The 23,982-nt window shown below is 35.2% G+C and overlaps 1 protein-coding gene across 1 annotated transcript in view; it reads right to left on the bottom strand.

The window, feature by feature from the left end:
* Positions 1-5,940: 5,940 nt before the first annotated feature.
* Positions 5,941-23,982, bottom strand: part of LOC311176048 (tetratricopeptide repeat protein 6-like) — a gene marked incomplete at its 5' end in the record, with an annotated part of 33,331 nt that continues 15,289 nt past the window's right edge. The window contains 6 exons of the mRNA XM_084241359.1: positions 5,941-6,150; positions 6,595-6,820; positions 11,580-11,750; positions 12,553-12,705; positions 16,705-16,915; positions 21,968-22,038. Of these exons, the coding sequence (XP_084097485.1) occupies positions 6,011-6,150; positions 6,595-6,820; positions 11,580-11,750; positions 12,553-12,705; positions 16,705-16,915; positions 21,968-22,038 (972 nt within the window). The 3' untranslated portion in view covers positions 5,941-6,010. The remainder of the gene's footprint in view (positions 6,151-6,594; positions 6,821-11,579; positions 11,751-12,552; positions 12,706-16,704; positions 16,916-21,967; positions 22,039-23,982) is intronic.

Here is a 23,982-nt window from a genome sequence, read left to right as displayed (position 1 = left end):
GGCTGCAGACAGCTTTTCAGCATGGCGCTCAACCTCTGCACCACCGGGGAAGCCCCCATTTAAGACTTTTTATGAAAATATGATAGGTACATTCTGAATATGTATACTTTTATTTTATATTAAAGTGAAATTATACTCTACTCTTCCACCCATTTGCATGGAAATCCAAATCATCACTAGAAGTGTTCTTGGCTAGAATAGAATCAGAAAGAGAAGCAATTGAAGTGCCTTAATGACTTAGTAGATTAAGCTAACACAATGGTGTGCTAAATTTACTCCATGGGAATTTATCAACTAATAAAAATGTTCCCTTCCACTATTTAGAGCACCTGTTTCACCAGAGCAGAAACATGTGTCTACACTTTGACTATTACCTCCCCCCATTCTAGGTTCAGTACACACATGACCCTTCAATCCTGCAACTTTACTTAAGAAAGGATAGTCATTAAAAATTTGTTGTAATCCCCTGTACAATCACATCAAAATGAATTAAATACCTAGGAGTAAACTTTACAAAGAAAATAAAGAACTTATACAGTTAAAATTATGACATTGCTAAAAAGAAAAAGAAGATACAAAGAATATAAAGACATCCTCTGCTCATGGATTAGAAGAATTAACATTGTTAAAATGGCCATCTTACCCAAAGCAGTATACATTTTCAATGTAATCCTTATCAAAGCTTCAATGACATTCTTCAAAGAAATAGAACAAACATTACTGAAATACATATGGAACCAGAAAAGAACCCACATAACCAAGGCAATTTTGACAAAAAGGAAGAAAAACGAAGATATCACTTTCTCAGACTTCAAACTGTATTGCAACACTGTAGTAATCAAAACAGTATGGCATTTGAAATAAAAAATAGACACATAGACCAATGGAATGGAATAGAATTGAGAGCCTTGAGAGCCCAGAAATAATAACCTATGACAAAGGAGTCAAGAATATACATTGGAGAAAGGACAGTCTCTTCAGCAAATGGTGTGGGAAAACTGGACAGCCACATGCAAAAGAATGGAACTATACCACCACGTATATATCAGCATATACAGAAATTAATGTGTAATATAAAGAAACCAAACAAAGGTCAGACAAAGACAAACATTAAAACCAACCTTTGTGAAAGTTGACCATAAATCTGAGGCATTGGGGGTGTGTGTGGAGTAGGGGGGGAAAGGGCTATATGGAGAGAGGGGAAGAGCACAATGGAACATGGTAGAGGGTTATTCATCCTTTTGTGGTGAGAGAGGAGAGAAATCATATATTGTCAAAATGTTAACAAGGATGTAAAGCAATGCTACTTCATTATTTAAAAATTTAATATTCTAAAAAACAAAGATTAAATCAAAATGGATTAAAGACATGGATGTAAGACCTATAGCCATAAAATTTATTGGGAAAAAAACTCAGGGAAAACACTCCAAGACACTGGATTCAGTGATGTTTTTGTGTACTAAATACCAACAGCAAGAGAAACAAAAATGAAAACAAATGAGACTACATCAAACTAAAAAACTTCTCCATAGTGAAATAAATTATAATTAAAATGAAAAGACACATTAATGAATAGGAGAAAATATTTGCACATCATACATCCGACAAGGGACTAATATCCAAGCAGCAGAACGAATACATACAACTCAACAAAAAGAAAACAAGAAACCCAATTAAAAAATGGGCAGAAGAGCTAAACAGACACTTTTCCAAAGAAGACATACAGATGGCCAATAGGCACAGAAAAAATGCTTATCATCAGGAAAATGCAAACAAAACACAATGAGATACTATCTCACATATGTGAGAATGTTTCTGGTCAAAAAGACCAGAAACAAGTGTTGGCTATGATATGGAGAAAAAAGGGACTCCCTTACACTGATGGTGAGAATGTAGACTGGTCCAAACAGTCTAGAAAATAGTATGGAGGTTTCTCAAAATATTGAATACAGATCTAACATACAGTCCAGCACTTCTACTCCTAGGAATCTACCCAAACTATGCTAAAACACATGCTTAAAATACATATACACTAGAACATAAATATAAATATACTAGAATACTACACAGCCATAAAAAGTGAACTCTTGTCTTTTGCTACAACATGAGGTGGAACTGGAGGTGATAAAGCTAAGCAAAATAAGCCAGAAGGAGAAAGACAATACCTGATGGTATCACTTACTTGTGGGGTAAAGGGAAACAAAACAAAGGGTCAAACAAAACAAAGCCAAAAAACAAACCCTAGAAATCTGAATGCAAAATTGAGGTTACCAGGTAGGAGGAGGGAGGATAGAGACCAAATGGGCTACAGTTGAGGACTGTGAGTGCCTCGGTAGTGGGTATGGTATGGTAATATATTCTGAATAGGTATGACCTTTTACCTCTGAATCATATACAGTATTGTAAACCAATGTTACCTCAATGAAAATTATAATAAGTAATAAAATAATTTGTCATAGTCTCTTATTCACTATATTTGATTGGTTTGCAACTTGATTATGTCATAGTGTCATCCAATTATACAAATTACAATGGTTAACTTGAGAGGTTGATACATCATGGTTACAGACATTTCATCCTCATCACTTTGACAAGAGATTTTTTTTTTCCAATATCTCTTTCTTGACTAATCCTTAGGATAATTTTTACAAAAGATTGATTGAGTCCATTACATCTTGATTTTTTCTAATTTCATTTCCTAAGATAATACATCATTGTGAGAGCTGTGTGGATGCTAAGGACCTCTCTACTCACAGGTAATGTTAAATAAGAGCAGCACTGAGGATCCATGCCGCCACTGCTTTGACCTTTGAAAATTCTGAGCTCACCTAGAATCTCACAGGATTCTCATTGTATCATAGAAATAAACAATAAAGCATACCTGTAATATATTAGACTAAAATGTATTATGAGTCTAGGACTGCATTTTATCTAAGTAATTCATCAAAATGTGTGAGGCAGCTTGTTAGGTGTCAGGAACTATGATAAGCATTGAAGATACAGTGGTGGATCTAAATGACCAGAGTGGATCTAAGTCTTGCCCTCGAATAGTTTCTAATCTAGCGGGAAAGACAAGCATTAAACAAGGATACACAAACATGAACAAAGGAGTAGATAGCAGTGCTGTGGAAGGGTAGAGCAAAAAGATCTGAGCTTCTCTCCAGGAGTGAGGAAAGAGTCTCTTTCTGAGAATAAATTATCCAAGAAAAGAGGAGAGGAAGAATGTTGAACACTGGCATCTCATAGTAGATGGTCATAAAGTTATTTCTTTTCAGGAATCAATGGCACAAAAACATTGACTGATAAAACATTTTATGTCATTGGGGAATCTCTGGGAATAAAATTTTATTGCAACAATATGCTAAGAATATAGCCCGAAACTCTCAAAGCACAAGACTACTGCTTTCACAAGACTTTCTGCCTACGTAGGCACCCATCAACTTCTGCTTCTTATTCATTCTTTTCTCTCACCCATCTCAACAGTCATTAAATGTCCTTCCCTCCCTCTCTCTATTGCCCTTCCAGCTGTACCAATCTAGTAATAGTACTGTCAGGTTAATGTTTCCCAAAATGTACTTTGAGTAATGCTGGCATAAAAATAGATATTTTAGGTAGAATAAGAACAAATTTTTAATAGTTATGAAATTATATTTATAAATGCCTTCTTTTTAAAATAAATTCAATTAATATTAGTCAGTAAAGAAATATGCTGAATACAAGTAAAACATACTTTGGGTAACATCATTATACTAGAGGTGCTCTAAACTGATGATTTAACCTTTCTGTGCCTCATATTTTACTTCTGCAAATGAAAATAATTAAACCTGGTTCACTGATAATGGTGAAATGAAAATATCCTTAAGCGATAGCTGAGTTTTAACAAGAGATGATTACTTTTCCCCCCCTTTCTTACTGCTTACAGGTTGAACTTTCTGCTTTAAATTTCTATCTGGTCTTTATTATTAAAAATAAAATGTAAGAGGGCCTCCCCGGTGGCGCACTGGCGGTTGAGCACTGGGTTGCGAAGGCCTCTGCGGCGCCAGTTCGATCCCCAGCTTCTCCCCGGCCACCGGACGAGGCTCCCACATGGCACGCAGACTTCTCCTGCCGCCCGCTGCTCCCCTCAGCAGTGTACTTCGGTCCTTCTGCCTGCTCTGCTCCCCGCTCTGGCTCTGGTGAATTCTCTCACCCTCCCACGCTTCTGACTGTACCCAGTGCATGTATAAACAAAAAACAAATAAATAAATAAAAACATGCCTCTATAAAAAAAACTATTAAAAAAATAAAATGTAAGATATTGCACATTGTATTTCAAATTAAAAGTTTCGGGTATTATGCATGGATGGACGGATGGATGGATAGATATGTGACGGATAGACATAGACAACGATATACACAGATACATACCAATACAAAAAGAAATGTTACAATGTTGGCAGGAATATAAGTTGGTGCAGCCACTACTAGAAAACAGTATGGGGATTTCTTTTAAAATTATTATAAATGTCATATGATCCAGCTGTTCCACTTTTGAGTATTTTTCTGAAAAACATAAAAACACTAACTCAAAAAGTTATGCACCCCTATGTTCATTGCAGCGCTGTTCACAATAGCCAAGATATGGAAACAACCTAAGTGCCTATCAACAGATGAACAGATAAGATTTGGTATATACATATACACACAATAAAATGCTTTTCAGCTATTAAAAAAACACCAAAAATGAAATCTTGCCATTTACAACAACATGAATTATACTCAAGGTTGTTATGCTAAGTGAAATAAGTCAGAGAAAACAGTTACCGTATGAATTCACTCATATATGGAATATTAAAAAAAAAAAAGAGCAAACAAAACAAAAACCAAGTCTTAGATACACAGACTGGCAGTTACCAGGAGGGGCTGGGGGTGGGGAGTGGGTGAAAGGGTGAGGGAAGTTAGCTGTAAGGTGGGAGATGGGAACTGAAATATAATGAATTATAATGCTGCATGCCACAAAGTCATATAATGTAAATGAATGTTACCTCAATGAAAATTTATTTTTTTAAACAAAACAAAGTGTCAAAGACTGGAGATCCATTTTCTGCATTGTTACTCACTAGGCAAATCCAGAGCTTTAACATTATAAAGCTTATTTGATAGACTCTCAGTTTATCTGGTTTTATTTCTAGGTGAAAAGGATCAGGAAAAGCAGAGTCTTTGAAACTTGAATGCAGGTTACCTCTCCATTCCTCCATGTACTGGCTGTGTGACCTTCATCATGTAACTCAGTCTTTCCAGACCTTGGTTCCTCATCTAGAGATACCTCCTACCTCAAGAGGTTGTTGAGAAAGCAATGTCTATGAAGCATGCAACAGCGTATCTTGCTTAAAGTAAGTGAAAAAACATGATTATTACAGTCATAACTTTCAAGTTTAATTATCTGCTACCCATAGCCACAAGGCATAGACCAAATGGGATGTGCAAAATTTTTATGGGTGCTGTCCTGGAGAGAAGGCATTGCATAAAAGAGAAACGTGTTTATATGTTGGAAGATAATAAGCACCAGGAAGAACACAGGTTTGTATATACAAGGTTTTAAAAAGACAGGAAATATACTGGACTTAAACTTCTTTATAGTCATCAACTCCATATTTATTGTGTTAAATCTGGACACTGTGCATACATTATGTATAGATATTGATGAAAAGATCAGACACTTTTCTGCAATTATTATCAGCAGCATCATTTCAAATGCTATCATTTGACTTTAAAGAAAGTTTTGTGTTAATATCTTTTAAGAAATATTCCATTAAATTCAGCATCCCATTAAGAAATGCAAATATTAGTTATTCCAAATAAGCAGAAAAGGATCTAAAAGTTTTATAACTCATATATAACTCAAATATGTTGTTAAAATGCATTAGAAGGTTATTAAAGATAAAACAATGAATACAATAATGAAGATAGTGCAAACTTTTAAACAACAATGCATTTCAATTTCTGGAAGGTGTGTAAACCACACTGGAAACTACAGTCCATGTGAGGCAAATTCTTGAAGGTCAAGTGCTTGGTTATAGTCAGTCACGGCTTCTTTAATCAGACCTATTTTACCACGAACTTCTGCTCTAAGATTATATACTAGAGCATCATTGGGTTTCAAAGACAGGGCTGTAAAAGAAAAGTATTTCAAGATATGTTTTATGCTAGCACTCGAAAACAGTCTCATTTTAAAAACAAACACCTTATATCAGAAGAACTTAAGGGTTTACTTATTTGAAAATATTTTGCTTAAAATATACCTAAGCTAAATTAAAAATAGTACATCTTTCTAAGAAAATTAACTTGAAAAAAATGCAGTAAAGTGTGTGTGTGTGTGTGTTTTTGAGAGACTTGCATTGTTTATGATTCCCTAATAATTTTCTCTATCTCAGATAACCAAAGCTTTAAGATATTACATGAGAGGAATCTATATTAATTACACTGAAGACATGATATAAAATATCAATTCTTGCGAATATTTAACTAGATAAATAGATTGGATAATTTTCTTCTTTTGCATCTATTTACATTAATAGTTGTAATCTTACTCCAAAAAAGTTACCCCAAAATTACCTTTGTTAAGGTCTTCTTCAGCCAGTGCATATTGCTTTAAGCAACAGTAGAATTGTGCTCTGTTAAAATATGCTGCAGACCAAAAGGGACAGGTTTCAACTACACGTTCAAAATCTTCTTTTGCTTCTTCATATTTCTTTAATACTGTATTTGAAATAGCTTGATTCATGGCTATGTATCCATTTTCTGGATCAAATTTTAAAGCCTTTGAGAAGTAGTTGCTGGCCTATAAAATATGAAGATAATGTTAATTTGAATATATTTTAATTGGTAGCTATACAGCAATTGAAGCACTATCAATATAAAATTAAGGTCAGGGATAGAGCAATGAAATAGTGGAAGCATTCATCCCATCTGATAAGGAGATGCATTGTCTGTAAAGAAGGTAAAAATCAATAAAACTGACCAAAAGTTAGTCTTCTTCTCATTATCACCGTGTGTCAGCAATTCTACACAACATCAGTGATAAAATATTACTGCTAAGACAAAATGCTCCATTCCCCAACCCTTACACATACATATCCCACATCCCACTACAGCACACATATCATAACCCAGTATATATGCATACATATAATATATATAAGAAGAAAAATATATAAAAATATATAAACTAGAAAGTTAAATAAAAACTGATTCACCACCACAAATAGCTTAAAATGCTGTTTAGACATTTTAATGCTCAAGGTAGGAATCTCCTTTAACTCCATGATTCATGAAAATTTCACTCCTACCTTAAACATCTTTTAAAGGGAGCCATTTTTAATAATACAGCTTGCTCTCCTCAATTTCTTACTAATCAATTTTTCCAAAACACAACACAATCTTCCTCCCATCTACCGCTTCCTGGTCCATGATTTCGACTCTTGCTAATATTGAAGATGGCCTCAATCTCACTGGATATTTCCTAGTAGTTCTTCCACAACATTTCTGTCACGTGAACACATGTAATCTCTCCTGTCAAAACTCTCTGTCCTAGCAACAGTGTGTCTCCCTCCCTACATGTAATCTCTCCTGTCAAAACTCTCTGTCCTAGCAACAGTGTGTCTCCCTACTTTTTTGTTCTATTTCTCCAATAATTTCCTCAGTGTCCTTCACTGAACTATTTTCTCTGCGTTTGCCATGCAGTTATCTTTAGTTGACTTCCACTGTGCATGAAAGGAAACCCTGACAGCATGGTGGGCAGAAACTCAACCACAGCCAGGTTTCTAGGCTCAAATCCTGGCTCTGCCACTTATTATGACCACTTCCTATGAAACTCTACTTGTAGAGTTTTATCCGTTACCTTCCTTTACAAGTGAAGAAATTGAGGCAAAGACAGCTTAGTTACTCAAAGACATAGGTTATACCCAGGTAATCTCATACAGTCCCACACATATACTAATAATAATCTGATGCTTATATGATACTAAACTAAGCATTTGTTACTATTAGTATTTTCTTATTTATTTTCTATTTCTTCCTCCAGAAAATTTAAGCTACAACCAGAACAAAATCTTTCTTTGTCTTGTTCAGCTTTCCAATCCTCAGGGTCTTACTACCCAGCACATGGCAGGTACATTATATAATATGGGGATTGAAAGAAAAAAGAGCAAAACAGAATCAGGATTACTTGCTAAACTTGTCAGCAAAATACAGGTAAGAACCATAACTTCTTAACACATTTATGTGCATCAATGATCATGTTATTAAAGAGTATGGTGACAGTATTGGATGGCAGAGAACAGAAGTTAAAAGCCCCAGAAAATGCAAGCAATAAAGACAACTTTGTAAAATGAGTATATCATCTTACACAGAAAGGGCTGAGAAAAGTTCTGAGAAACACAGAGCTTTTATGGAAATCTTCCTGGACCCGGTGAAGGTAGAGAGGACATAGTGTCTAGTCCTTTGCTATAATAGCTTCAGAGTGACCCCAACATGAAAAGTTACTATAGCCCATGCCCCACTCTCCCACAAGAATCTCTGCTATTATTCCAGAAAAATAATTTATCTCATTAAAATGTAGTAGCAGAAGAGTAATTTTTCTGCCTTCATTGTAAAACAAGGGTGAAAAAAAGCTCAATTTTTGTAAAGATAATGAAATTCATCAAAAAATTGCTGCAATACAGCTAAAATTCTAAAATAACATTTAAAAATGAACAAGGAAAAAAACTGCTATGAAAGTAACTGCATTTTAAAAAAATCAGACTAATAAAGGAATTAGAAAAGATGTGACCTGGAAATGGAATGGAACAAGGAAAAAAATTAAAAAGAAGCCTGAATTACAAGATCCACAAAATGTATATGAGAAAGCACAGTAAAATTGTAAAAGAGAAATGTGAGGAAGGCAGAGAAAATGAGAAATAAATTTAAATTTAAATATTTGAAAAAAAATTTTATTTGAAAGTCAAAAGACATCATATATAATCTATATATATGTGTGTGTGTGTGTATGTGTGTGTGTGTGTATACACACCAACTTTATGCATCTTGGTATTCCTAATGAAGAAAATCAAAACAATGAAAAAAATTTCCAATGAATTCAGCTTTTCTTAAAACTACTATTGAAAACACACACTGGGTACCTGATAAATGTGACCCCATGCCTCGGGGTAAAACTTTTTACTGCAAAAATCTTCGGTTATCCTTACAGAAAGGATTCACAGAAAAAGAATGAAAATCAGATTGGCATCAGATTTCTTGATATCAAATTATAATATCCCAAAACAGAAACAACATTTACAAGACACTCAAGAAAATAAGGGAATCAGGGATTTCAAACCCAGACATGCTGCCTTAAGAGATAAAGATAAGCAACAAGCTATGAAAGTGAAAATAATCAAGGAATATTGTTCCCAGGACTCCACTAAAGAACTAATTTCAGACAACTAAGGAAGGATTGCTTAGAAGGGAATCTTTGGCAAACTGTCTGGTAATGAGGACTGAATATACTAGAGAACTAAGACTAAAATTTGAAATAAGCATAGCAGATAGTATACAAACATTTAGTCCTCTGACAGTGTAAGATAATGAAACTCACACAAAATGGGAGAGCAGAGTAAGCAAGTGGAAAGTTAGCTGACACAATAAGCTCAAGCACATTTAAGAAATCAAACATACATTTTTTGAAGAGAAAATGCTATTAACTAAAACAGACTAGAAGATGAGAGGAGATGAAAAGATAATTTTATTGTTGTTCATAGTCGAGAAACTAATGAAATAAGGAACTAAGGATATAAAAATATTTTTATAAAAAGTAATTACTAGAGCAAAACTGTACACCTTACTAACAGAAAAACTCTGAAAAAATAAAACAGACCCAGAATAAATTACTTAGCAGTGAACTTAATGTAGTTTATACAGTTCGAATCTCCAAAATGAACAGCTGAAATTTTTATTTGTTGGAATGCATTTTATTTGTTGGAATGCATTGTTGTTTCAATAATAAATATGAATGTGGAAAGCACGTGGTAGTTTAAAAATATAAAATATTTTTTAAAAACTAGTAAAATATGACATAAAATAACAGAACTAAGACCAAACATATTGATCTTGCCAAAATTTAAGCAGGCTTTACATACATATTAAAAGGTAATTTTTTTTCAAATTGATTTATAAAGCAAAATACAATTTTATGCTATTTAAAAGAAATACATCTAAATGTTGAAAATAAAAGTAAGGGCAAAGGAATACCAGATAGAAGCAAACCAAATAAAACCAGAGCTTATAACCTATATGTCAGATAAAGCTGAATTTACTCCAAAGAGTCTTTAAAAAAATAAAATAAATAAGGGCACATGTAATGCTGACAACTACAATTGACAATGTATATTCAATATGTATAAATATATATATGAAAAAATGCAACAATAATTTTCATAAAGTAGAACTTACAAAAGATGTAAAGAAAACTACAGAGGACCACACTAATTACAGGATTGTCGAATAAACCTTTCTCAGTTCAACAGAAATTAATGAGGAAAAAAAGGGTGGCTATAGACCAAAAAACAATTATAAGGTAGATCTTATACATATATATACTGTTGTAAGATATGCATCTTTAGAAAGTCCCCTGGAATTAAGAAAAAAAATGTCATATATTGTCAGTTAAAATAAATTTCAAATTTTGAAAATATAAAAGCCTTTTCACTTGGATTTTTTAAATACCCTATTAATTTATTCTGGAGTTAAAGGGAAATAAAATTATAGGTGCAAAATTTGGAGAAACAAAAACAAAAGCATTACAGATCCAAATATATGGAATAATGCAAAATGCAATACTCGGGGAAAGACATAAAATTACTAATAACATACCTCACAATAGAAACAAAAGGATAACAATAAGTGAATTTAACTTCCAAATGAAAAAAAAAATAGACAAAGAACAAAAAAAAAAGAGTAAATAAAGATTAAGAAGTAAAATTTAAAACACTTGAATCATGTGAATGCATTCCAGTTCAAATAAAAGAAATATAGCATATAAAAAAAAGTCATCTAATAACCAAACACTTTTATTTCAGACATTATGAACTGAGATCCAAAAAGACCAAGATGTCATAAAACCAGAATTCACATCCAGATCTCCTTATTCTCAGTAAGTGACTGCAATTTTAAAAAGGTGGAAATTAATATGAATTAAATAATCACATCATGAAAGAGGGTCTTAAAGAAAGTCTGAGATTTAATTAAATGAGCCCAAAGAACAGGAGATTCCAGCCTGAAAGCTGGTGACAATGGAAAGCAGTGCAATTGCAGACACTTGGGGAAGTCAAAAAAACATTTACTGGACAAGTGTTATTACCATTTACTGGTAATAAGGAGAATAAATCCATTACAGTTGTAAATATTTAATAAATAATTATAAACATCCTTATGAATGAGAATATATTTTGAAAGAGAAGATCTAGTGAGTGATTAACCTGACATGTAAGGATTGCATTTTGAAATTATGTAGAACAAAGAAAGCATTTAGTGTCCAAAAGAAAATGTTAAGGAAAACACATTACCTGGGAAAACTGCCTGTGGTGAAAGTAGATATTTCCTGCATTAAAGTAAGCCAGTGAGTACGTGGGGTTTAAAGAAATTGCCCCTTGATAGTCTTTCATTGCATTCTGTTGTTGACCCATAAACTCATGAATCACACCACGATTTGTTAAGAATTCTGCTGTAGTATTGATCTGCAATATAATAGTATGAGTATTTAGCATCTGGGAATAGTATTTATCTCCAATTTCATGTCTGCAAAAATGAAGGTTATGAAATCTACTTGCGGGAAACTAGTAATTTTATAGTACAGGTAAAACCCCATTTGAGCAAATATTTTGAGAAAGAACTTAGTATGAAGTCGGTTCAATGTCAACACTTTGTTGATTTGGTTGCAATAAAACAAATAATCTTAGTACTTTACTTAGTTCCTTTCCAAAGAACAGACACGGGATAAAACTTGTTTAGCTATATTAAGCTGGAGGAGACATTAAATAGTTAACATGTTTATTTGTCCTGTGTACTAGCAATTATCTTTCAGCATTTCTTGAATCTCAAAGTTTATAATACCCACCAAATATTGATAGAAACAGCATTTAAAAATATAGACGTAAAGAAGATATTCTGTCACTGAATCCGAAATCTGAGATTTTTATTAATCTGGGGATTTGTATTGGTTTTTTTTTTTTAGTTCCCTCAAACCTAGATTAGGTTATTTTATGTTTTATATTCACTTTTATTACAAAACTATACTGATGTTTCCACTCAACTATAAACTATATTTAATGGGAGGCATCAACATTTGTCAGGGATTGCTTTTTGAATTTAGGTTATAAAATCGGCAAGTCATAATAATGCCTCATCCTAGGAATGACTTGGGGGGAAAAAACATACAAACATTTCCTGTGCAAGACACTTTAAAAAGACAATAGAAAACTTACTTGGCCCTATTCATTGAAGGTGTTAATTCATAATGATAATATTAGTAGTTTTTACCTTTATGGCAGCATTTATATCCTGAATTGCAGCAAAATAATCACGCATCTGGAGGCAGACCACAGCTCTTCCTTCATAGGCTAGGTAGCTCTTTGGATCAAGTTCTATGGCAATGGTAAAATGGTTCCAAGCCTTCTGGAATTTTCCTTGAGCCTAAAATGATTTTCCACTTTATGAACAAGGAGGTAGCTCATACATGACCAATGTTTATGATTCTAATCCAGTCAAATAAAATCTTTAGTACAGGTAGATTTATACTGAGCTAAATCTTTTTTTTTTAAATAATAAATTTTATTTTTATATTCCCCATATAATTGCAACCCCCTCATTCTGACCCCAATCCCTCCCCTCCCGCCACCCCCCCACAAAAGTGTCTCTGGTTCATAGTTTTTTGTTGATTTTGATTTTCACTTTCTTATAGTTATTCATTTTCCTGGTCCCTTATTTAAGTTTTCTAGATTCCTGCTATGAGTGAGACCATCCAGTATTTTTCATTTTCTTTCTGGCTTATTTCGCTGAGCATGATCCCTTCCAGCTCCATCCATGTTGCTGCAAATTGCATGTGTTTATCTTTTTTGAATGCTGAGTAATATTCCATGGTATATATGTACCACATCTTCTTGATCCAGTCATCTATTTTTGGGCATTTGGGCTGTTTCCAAAGCTTAGCTATTGTAAACAGTGCTGCTATAAACATAGGGGTGCAGGTGTTCTTTGGAATTGCTGTTTCTGTGTCCTTTGGGTAAATACCTAGGAGTGGAATTGCTGGATCATATGGAAGCTCTATGTTTAGTAGGTCCAGAAATCGCCACACAGCTCTCCATAGTGTTTGGACCAGTTTGCACTCCCACCACGGTGCAGGAGAGTTCCTTTTTCTCCACACCCTCGCCAACATTTGTTGTTGCAAGTTTTTTTAATATGTGCCATTCTCACTGGTGTAAGATGGTATCTCATGGTAGTTTTGATTTGCATTTCCCTGATTACAAGTGATGTTGAACATTTTTTCATATGCCTGTTGGCCATTTGCATTTCCTCTTCAGAGAAGTTTCTTTTTAGCTCTTCTGCCCATTTTTTAACTGGATTATTTTCTTTGTTGTTGTTGAGTCTCATCAGCTCTTTGCAGATTTTTGTGATCAGTCCTTTATCATTAGTGTTGTGTGCAAAAATGTTCTCCCAGTTGGTGGGGTTTCTCTTTGTTTTTGTTATTGTACTGAGCTAAATCTTGATACTTTAAATGAGGAAGCAGGCTGTACTGTGAATATCTTCAATTGACCAAATACCGCCAAGAAGTGAGGCTGACATATTAATTAAAAGAACTCTAATTGGGGGTCTCCCTGGTGGCATAAGAGATAAAGTCTCAGTGCTATTAAGCTATGAAGCTATCACCAGCCATGAGTTCGCGCCCTGGCCAGGTAGTTAACCCACATGGCACAGCAGACCTCTCCTGTCTCACCCGCTGCTCCCCTCAGCAGTGTTTGTCAGTAGACCCACCTGTTCTGTTCCCCGCTCTGTTTCTGGTGAATCCTCTCACACCCCGCAGCTCTAGCCTAGACTCCAGTGCTTGCATACATAAATAAATAAAGTAAATCTTAAAAAAAAAAAAACTCTACTTGTCAGAGTCATCTCTTATACCAATTTGGACAACATAAAATCATGGTCTCCAGTAAAATGCCAATGCTTCTAACAAATAATTACCAAAAATTTACACTGAGCTTGACTCACATGTGCAGGGATTGCATTTATATGCTTAGCATTGAATCTCCAGTTATATATAATATACACAAATAACTACATGTGGAATAAATAAATGAATAAATGAATAGTGTAAAACCTACTTTGATAAATTGTAACAGCACCTGGAATTTTAGGATCACAATATCTAGTCCATAGAAAATGCATGCAAATCTACCACATGCTTAGACCAACCTTGGGGTCAACTGAAAAAAAAAAAGCCAAGAGAGGGGCACCTTAATAGAGATATGTCATGGTGTTTCCTGAAAAGATTAGTTGCATCACAGGAAGGCAGTGAGTTGATAAAGTCAGCATGTCCCTGCGTCTGTTTTCCATTCTCATGGGCTCAAAAACTCAACTTTTCAGAATCTCAGAACTCACATTAACCAAGCTGAGCCCAAGACTCTTACATAAAACTAATAAATATAACTAACAAGATAACTAGATATTGTTCATTTGCCAGCAAATCATCTTCCTCCAGGTAAATCATACACAAAGCAAAATCGTCATCACAAGTTTGTTTGATAAGCAAGGAAGCGGGCAAATTGAGATTAGCATATTAGGATATGAAACTACAAAGAGACTAACAGTGGGATTGCCTGTCATTTGTTCTGAACAACTCCTGTTTTGCTCACATTTATATATCCCCAGAGCTAGGCAGGAAGTAGGAGAATCTGTAAGTTTTTGTTGAATGAATGGTCACTCATTCCTTGAGCAGTACTTGCATGGGCCTAACGTTTTTTTTTTTCAGTCCCTCCTTTCCTGATCCAATCCTTTCTCATGCTGGTGTGTTTTCTAATTCTCTTCCATGTTGGTATCGCCCCGGTGAAATCTTCACCATAAAACACAAATCTGGCATGACTGCTCTTGCTAGCACTAGTTATATTTTTACTGGCCTGCAAAGTCATCGCCTCCAGTAACTGCTCAAATCTTGCTTCTTGCCACTTCACTTTGCCTGTCCATAGCGCTCATCCACTTAGGCCCTCTGTCTCTTTCTCACAAGACTTTCTATTGAGCTCTTCCTATTCTCTACAATTCTGTGTCCTAGCCCCAATCATTATCCCTGATTAATTGCTAATCTTTCATGCCTTAATTTTTTAAAAGATTTATTTATTTATGCATACAAGAGCTGGGGCAAAGGCCAGAGATGCGGGGGTGAGAGGATCCACCAGAGACAGAGTGGGGAAAAGAACAGGCAAACTGACTGAAATACACTGCTGAGGGGAGCAGCGGGAGGGACAGGTGAGGTTTGCCTCGCCATGTGGGTTTCTCCCTGCCTGCGGATTGCTTCATAGTGCGGTGCTTACCCCCTTGCACCTCCAGGGAGGCCATGCCTTAATTTTTTTAATTGAGGTCACATTGTTGTGGATACTTTGGAAGTATAGGCTTCTGTCCCCCTCAGGAACTGACACTGCATCGTGATCCTTTACCCCTCAAACAAAGTTGGGTTCCTTTGTAAGTTGTCTTAACAGCCATTATTTTCCTTCATTGCATTTATTATGAGAATAATTAAATGTTTACATGATTGCACAATACTCATCTTTTCACTAGGTGGCAAACTCTATGAGAAGACCTAAGTATATTTTCTTCATTGCTGTATCCTGAGCCTAGAAAAGTCCCTGTTCTATATTAGGTACTCACTAAATGCCCACTGAATGCAATCATGAGCATGTTAACACATTTCATTAGATTACCATCAGCTCTAGCTCCTTTGAGAATCATCCTGTCTCCTGTTTGAGAATCATCTTGTTTACCCCAAGAGTGTCAGTACAACTTTTATTGGTGCAAATTGGTGCAATTACCATTGTGAGTATCTGACTCAGGTTGGAGAGACCCAGAAATCACTCTGAACCCTGCTTGGCAACAGTCAGGGTAGCACTCTCCCATCTTGCTGAAAGGACAAATGCCTGGTGTCTTGACTCCCCCCACCCTACCCCCCATAGTCTGTGCTATTTGGACAAAGATCTGGATTCAGAAATCCCCATAAAGTGGTTGCCTGACTGAAGTCCACAGCAGAACTCTCATATGTTGTTAATTTCCTTTAAATTTTCACAAATTCAGTAGTACAAAACTAAGACACCCCGAGGTATATGCTAACAAATGCTAAACAAATGCTAGGAAGTTCTCACATGTGAAACTCATCAGGCAAAGTTTAAAGTTAGTTTATAAGTGTGGGTCTGAAGGAGTAGGGGTGTAGGCATTAAAGAAACTTGGTTTCAGAAGATTTCTTTTGAGTGCACGCCATACCCAGAACAGCCTCCGTGGGGCTAATTTAGCCACTGTCCCACTGTTACTCTGGATACTAAATGCAAGGTAAGGGGGGAAATGTTCCTAACCAAAGAAATGACAGCAAAGGGCCGAATAATTCTATTCTTGTCCAAAAGGTGCTTCATGGCACAAAGTGTTGTTATATAATATTACCTGCAAATTATAGCCTAAACTAATTCTGGCTTTTGTGTATGTCGGATTAAAATGCAATGCTTTCAGAAAGTCCTTCTGTGCCTGCTTGGTGGCTTCGTCGTGACCATATTCCATGTAAGAATTTCCCCGTCCAACGTAAGCATCCAGAAAACATGGGTCAATTTTAAGAGCCCGGGTGAAGAAATTAACAGCATCTTCAAACTCTTTAATTCTGAAAACAAATGAAAGTATTGATACTTTCTGATGTTACAATGTGCAAGCTTTTCTGAGCCATGGTTTTCTTTTAATCTAGAAAATGTAGAAAATTATAACTAGTTTACAAGATTGTTGGAAGGAGTAAGTGAAATAGAGGTGTGAAGTTGAATTCTCCACATTACATAGTTTTGTAAATGAATGGCAGATCAATGAAAGTTAGCACTTTTTCATAAGGATTTGCAGTGATACTTATTTTCAAAAAACCTTTAATTTTATTATCCATCATTATTATTGATGAAATTCACTATTTGAATAATATTAAAATAAATTTATTTATATATATTTAGTGTTTCCTTTTATGATGAAAGGAACCAAAGTTTCATCACACCAAAGTCCTTACTTCAGATCTTTTAGAAAAGTAGTCCATTGCATTGTGGGTACCAGGAGAGGAAGGAAGAAAAGAGGTAAAATGCATTTCATTTATTAACTTGTAAGTAATGTGACTATATATGATAACTCTATCTCTTTGTCATCCCGAATTACTTTCTTAAGGTAGAGTGAGGGCTGCTGAAGGGATTAAAAATTTGTTCATGGGCAGATAAAGTTGACTTTCCAATCTACTGCATCTAATAACAGCATTTAACCTCAAAAAAAAAAAAAGGAGAGAGAAAGTCTATATTTTTTAATAGGATGAGAGCTAATATTGAGGAACTGCTTATTAGCTACTTTGCTAAATACATGTGCTACTTCTTTTTTTCATCAACTTTCATTGATCTGCCATTCATTTACAAAACTATGTAATGTGGAGAATTCAACTTCATACCTCAATTTCACTTACTCCTTCCAACAATCTTGTAAACTAGTTATAATTTTCTACATTTTCTAGATTAAAAGAAAACCATGGCTCAGAAAAGCTTGCACATTGTAAATGACATAGTAAATACCAACTAAGGAGAAAAGAGTATACATCTGAGATTCAAACTCAAGTAAGCCATACTGCAAATCCATGCTTTCTACACAGTTATCTCTCCCACACATTCTTCACCGTTAATGTGCTTGTAGTTGGCACAAGAAAGCCAGTGAGCTGGTATCTCAATAGTGTAACTAGAAGAAAAACCTGGGGTTCAGACTTAATCTTGTGCATGTACTAATTTTTCAAATTTGCTATAAGAATCAAAGGATAGCACGTGGAAAACAGCACAGAGACCCTCACCAGATAAAGATTATCATCTACTTTCCACTCTCTTCATTACTTTTGAGACTTCAAAATTTAACAAGATGCTTCACTACTATGTCAGTTTCACATGGAAATGCCTGTGGAATATGTAACTAGTTCTAGAAACTATCACCCCCCCTAAATATTTCTCAGGAATAACTCTTAATATAGTGTTTCCCAAACGTTAGTTACTCCTTTGTGGAAGCTGCCCTCTTCCACCTACTGAGTCACAATTTTTATCATAAATAAAAATTCAGTATCTCTTCCATTAACAGAAGGTAACCATGAAAATAAATATTGGAGATGGATACTGTGATCTGCAGAAAACAGAAATCTGAGGATGGCATCTGACATCACCCATTACCAAGTGTCAGAAAGATCTCAAAGAGCAGCTCCTGGATGATCCTTTCTTCCTTATGTATTCAGAAGGTTTGAAAATAAAATGTGGGTCTGTTTCTCGCAATGTGATTCATTTTTTTTTAACTCTTTGACCACACCATGAAAAATAATTCAGGTGTTCAAGATAGTTGCTCCATGTTTTCGCAAATACTACCCAAAAGTGGTGCATCAAGCCTTCTGCTGAGAGGTAACACAAGAATAACAGAAAAGCTGAGTTCTGCCGTTACAGACAGGAGAAGGTTAACATTCACATATGTGAATCAGTTGGAATCTTCTGAGTAAACTCTGTGACTTGTTCCTAAGAAAACACTGGCTCTTCCCTCCAGCAGTTTACAGAGAAATTGTGCTCCCCTTTCTTGATGCTGACATTATTTGAGAAGCAAAAGTTCACTGAATATTGGGGTCAAATACCTGTACCTTCCTTCTCACTATATATTGTAGGAAGAATTCTAAACACAGATGACAAATTATTTATCAAAAAGACAGTAATGATTTTGTACAAAATTATACAATAATTTTAATCTTGTATAAAAGTATAGGTTTTGTGTTTATATTTTTATCCGTAGGTAATTGACTCTGTTTATGATGCATACCTATGTAACTATGTAACTCTGCAAACCGAAATCTCCAAGGCAATCTAAGTTCTTCCACATACTCCCCAGAAAACATTGAATGTTCTTACTATAGGAACATCTAAATAGCATCATACACACCACCCCTATTACCTAGAGGGAGATTAAAATCCTTTGGGAGTATATATGCTGATATAAGTTTTATAAAATATAATTTCACCTTTGCTATAGACTAACCAACTTAAAAAAATGGGGCCATAAATTATTTTCCTTCCTTATCTTATTATCAACACTAATATTTAATGAACAGCTAGTTTTTTCAGATTAAATAAATAATCATTGAACCTTAAAGGTACTAACTAAGTTCTTTAGAGCAGATGGTAACTAAAAGTCAAATGCAGAATCAAAGTTAGAGAATCCCCAAGCCCCTGCACAACAGACAGGAAAGAATAAAAGAAACAGAGCAATTTTCTTTTTCTGTAGCTCTGTATATCACAAAGCATCCTGTAGATGGAAATTCTTGTTAAATAATCACAAGGAAAGATGTGGCAGGGAATTTACATTATATCAGGATACATGTTCATCAAGACATAAATTGTAAGGCACCAGGTATCACAGGTATAAAAGTATATTAAAGAAGTTTTTCTAAAATACGTCCATATAGATCTAAAATTCTGCAATTGCTGACTGAAGGTGTGTGATTCTCCTCATGGTGCCCATTAGCTCTGGGTCATGCCCTGAGCTTGCACCTGGCCACAGACGCCAAGGCCACTGCATTTCCCAATGAATCACATTCATGACCAGATGTGCGCTACTGAGTTGTCCAAATAAGTCATAAATACCTCCCAAAACTGAAGAATGAGCCTTGCCAAGTTAAAGGTTCAAAAGAAAATGATGCAAATGTAAAAAGAGCAAAATAAAAGTTCTATGCAGGGCATAGAACTGAGTAATCAGACTCTCCCTCTGCGATGTATTTTTTTCAAAATCTAAAGGTGACTTTCTCAAAGAGGTCTAAAAATTAACTCTCCCCTAACACTCTCAGGGACCAAATTGGGCAACAAGTAGGATATTCAGCCTAAGGAATGTTGTCTCCTAGCAACTACAAGAGTGAAAAGCAGGGGGGATACACAGAAGCACACTTCAAAAGTCTTCAACCCCACGAGTTCAAAGATCAAAGCCCTAAAATTTAAGATTTATTCCTTATTTAAAATTTTCCAACTGGGAGAAGTTTTATTTTCTCCACAATAAGATGCCCATCGTCAAAATTAATATCTACAAGCCACGTGGCCATTGTGTAAGTATGTTATAGCTTAGCCTGAAAAGCAAGAATATTTTTCCTGAAATAAATATAACTGGTCACTAAACATTTCTTATTTTTAAATTCAATAAAACTGTTAAAACCCCAAACACATGCAATTGGGACTGTGAGTTACCAGGGCTTTACTGTTGACATAAATTCTACTTTCATGAAAGGACAATAGAGACCCTAGTCAGGGGATGAAAGTTGGTGATTTGGAATTACAGAGCAGAATCAGCTTAAGGAGGCGCCATCTTATATACCCAGTGATTACATTGTATAAGAGATGGGGAAGTGATACATGGAGAAGTTGACTGACTAATAGTTCCTAAACATAGGAAAGAGATTGAGAGAAATTTCAGATTCTGCTTTTAGTTTTAAGAGAACTGGAATGACCTCAGACATTTTTGGTCTGTGAAAACTCCCCCACCAAAACAAACACATCAGTCATCATTATTCCATCTCTTTTTAAGAATAACAATTACTTAAAGAAATGGGTTGTACAAAAGGTTGCTGGATTAAAATAAACAGGGTGACTCGGTTTGGGTTTCTGCATAAAATTAAAGGCCAAAGACCAGGTTAGGCATTTTAAGCCAAAGACAACTTCAAAAGTTCTAGTTATTAAGTTCATAAAAATTTTTAAATCTCTATACTATCTAGGGAAAAGGTGCTATACTATCTAGGTCCTAAAATAATTCAATTTATGTTCTACTCTCTAAGCAGAATATTTACATAGCCTAGTCTACTATCTAATTTCCTCTTCCAATTAACTGCTGTTGTTTCTCTCATGAAAATAATGCTTTCAACTATTACTTAACCAAAAACATCTTATACCACATTAAGAACGTGATGTGTTGAATTTCTACGTTTTGAAAAGCAAAATGACCAGAAATTAACTTTTAGATGTCAAATGTATTTGTAGAAATATAAGCATTATAATTAACACAGTCTAATACTGTGTTATCTCAGAGTAAATTTTAAACTGATCAGCTTCTACATTTGAGTCACATGTAACTGTATTTTTCTCCCCTCCTACCACTTGTTTTTACAATCATTCCAGAAATTGATAATAATGTTTTAAGTAATAGGTTTTTTGCAATTTTATTGTATTTTGGAGACACTTACTGGCATTGTTTGAACTTGTTTTAGATTGAGCATTAAACTTTCTAAATGTATTATTTTCTTGAAAAGATGTTATTTTAAACCACCTTCTCTTCAAGGGAAAGGGAAAGTTAGTTCCATTTTAAGAACAAAATAAATTACTTGATTTTACTCTAGATAGCTTAAGTTATGCATGATTTTATCCTATGTCTCACCAAGGTCCTTTTCCAGGAAATGCATGGGCTTGAACAGCTGGCTGCTCCCGACATCCCCAGGCAGGTGTTTGCTGGCTCACTGGACTACAGCTTATTAGAACACAGAGGGTGCTCATGACACCCTCAGCAACAGGGATTCTAGTGTCTCTTCCTATTCTTCACTCTGTCTCTTGCACAGCCTTTTCTTCCATTTCTTTTATTCTCCTATTGTAATGCTAAAAGTCACAGTCTCCCTTGCTCTCACTTCCACACACGTCACACTCCATACCTGTGATGGCATATGGCGGTGGCTTGGCAAAGATTCACACACGTCTTCATCAGTGTAGCTTGTTTAAAATCCTGAAACAGTTTCATAAATTTTTGTTAATTTTACATTATCATTTGTGCTTTCTTAAGCCGTCTTAAAACTCTGATTCTTCCAAGAATATACTTAAAACTAGCATTAAAATATACATCTTCCTAAAACTTGAATTTTTTCCTCTAGTGTTACATGTAGTGAGAATCACTGGAGCAACAGAAATCCATCCCTGAAAATTCACTCATAATCTTGTGCTACTGGCTCCACTTCCAAGGCAGACACATTTCCTGTGGTTTTACCTGCTTTAAGAAATAAGCTTATCTCATTTACTCCCAGTGCAGCCCACAGACTTCTGCAGCTAGAAAAAAATGGAACTTCACCTGGAGAGAACCTCTGATGTTCCCATGTGATTATAGGACAAATGGAAATCCAGACCCAGAGAAAGGGCAGGTCTGGGCTTTCTGTGTGGATTAGCTAAAAGTGCTCTGCCTTTGGAATCCATGCTTTTAGAGGGTGTTTTGTTTTATCCCGGAATCCAGAATCCTCCTAAAAGGGAGCAATGGAAATTCTAAACCCAAGATTTTGAGTTAGGAAAGTCAGCTGAGGTGGACTGAAATGGCCCTGGGGAAAGACTGTTTAAGAGAATTACCAGTGCTTCAGCCAAAAGAGATCCTGCCTCTGTGGCCCCCAACACTCCTCTGTCAGCACCAGAGATAGGGGGTCAGATGCTCCTAAGTCTTCAGTGCCCTACAAATGTATATGAAACCTGAAACAAACTAAGAGCACTCAACTGAAATTAATAATTTAAATAAACACCTACTTATCAAAATATCATGTCAAGTGCAAGAGACGTGTATGTGTGTATAAATGATGTGAGATGTAGATGGAGTCTAATGTTTAACATAATGTGAGAAGGAGCCTAAGGTAAGGACTCAAAACTCGTCAATGAATTTAAAGGCACTGCTTTTACCCCGAGGACTGGGCAGGTTCAGTTGTGACCTCACTTGATTAAGCTACACAGTGACCTCCTGTAGCAAAAGGAAGCCCCTCTAAGCTCCGACCGCCCCGTCCTCATTTCCTCTCCTTAACATTTATGGGAGGAGAATGAGTTTCCTGCTAATACTGCGGTGGAAAAGGGCATAGTAGGGTTAAACAATGCACTCTGAGATCTTACTGGAGGAGGAGGGCACTACCCATAGGCCAATCTACATACCCAACACCCTTCTCAGCTTCCTGGAGCATCCTTCGCACTAAATTGAACTATTTGGAAGGAAACAAGAAACTTATTGTCTACCTAAATATCTAGTTTAATCAAATATGCCACCTGGTAACTCCCTTAAGATGCCTTTTTTAATTAAATGTAGGCAAACTTACAAGTGTGAGATTTCATACAAACATTTCCATTAATTTTGGGAGTTGTTAGGAGTGACCAGGACCTTAAAAGGCTAAGAATACTGTTTAATTTTGTAATCAGATAAAATAATATCCCTAATTTATAGCCTATAACAAATCTATTTTGATTCTATATTAATAATCATTATTATGCTACATGATATTTGGGCATTATCAGCAACAGAAATAAATGGTGATAATAGCATAACTGAATAAAAAGCTAACCATAGTTTTTATCTTTTTTCTCTTCTACATTTCTTCTCTGAAGAGCACATTAATCACTCATATACAAAGAAAATTCCTTTTACTCCCATCCCCTCCACTGATGAGTTTATTTGTGAGCAATTTAAAAGTTTATTTGTAAGCATACAGTCTTCTTTTTTGCATCAGAAGGTGGGCTCTTGATTTCATTCCTTTCCATCTTCTTGGAAACTTATCCATCATATTCTTGCTATCTTCCATAACTTTTTTTTAAATACACAACTTTTTTTTAAATGCGTACAACAACTGAGGTGCAGGGTCTAATAAAGCCAGAAATGTTTAGTGTGGTCCCCTGCTCCAACCCTCTCCTTAGTCCTGAGTTCCATTCCAAA

Source organism: Talpa europaea (genome assembly GCF_964194135.1).
Source record: "Talpa europaea genome assembly, chromosome: 8".
NCBI lineage: Eukaryota > Metazoa > Chordata > Mammalia > Eulipotyphla > Talpidae > Talpa > Talpa europaea.
The sequence above is the reverse complement of the archived record's forward strand: the minus strand, read 5'-3'. Positions and strand labels throughout refer to the sequence as shown.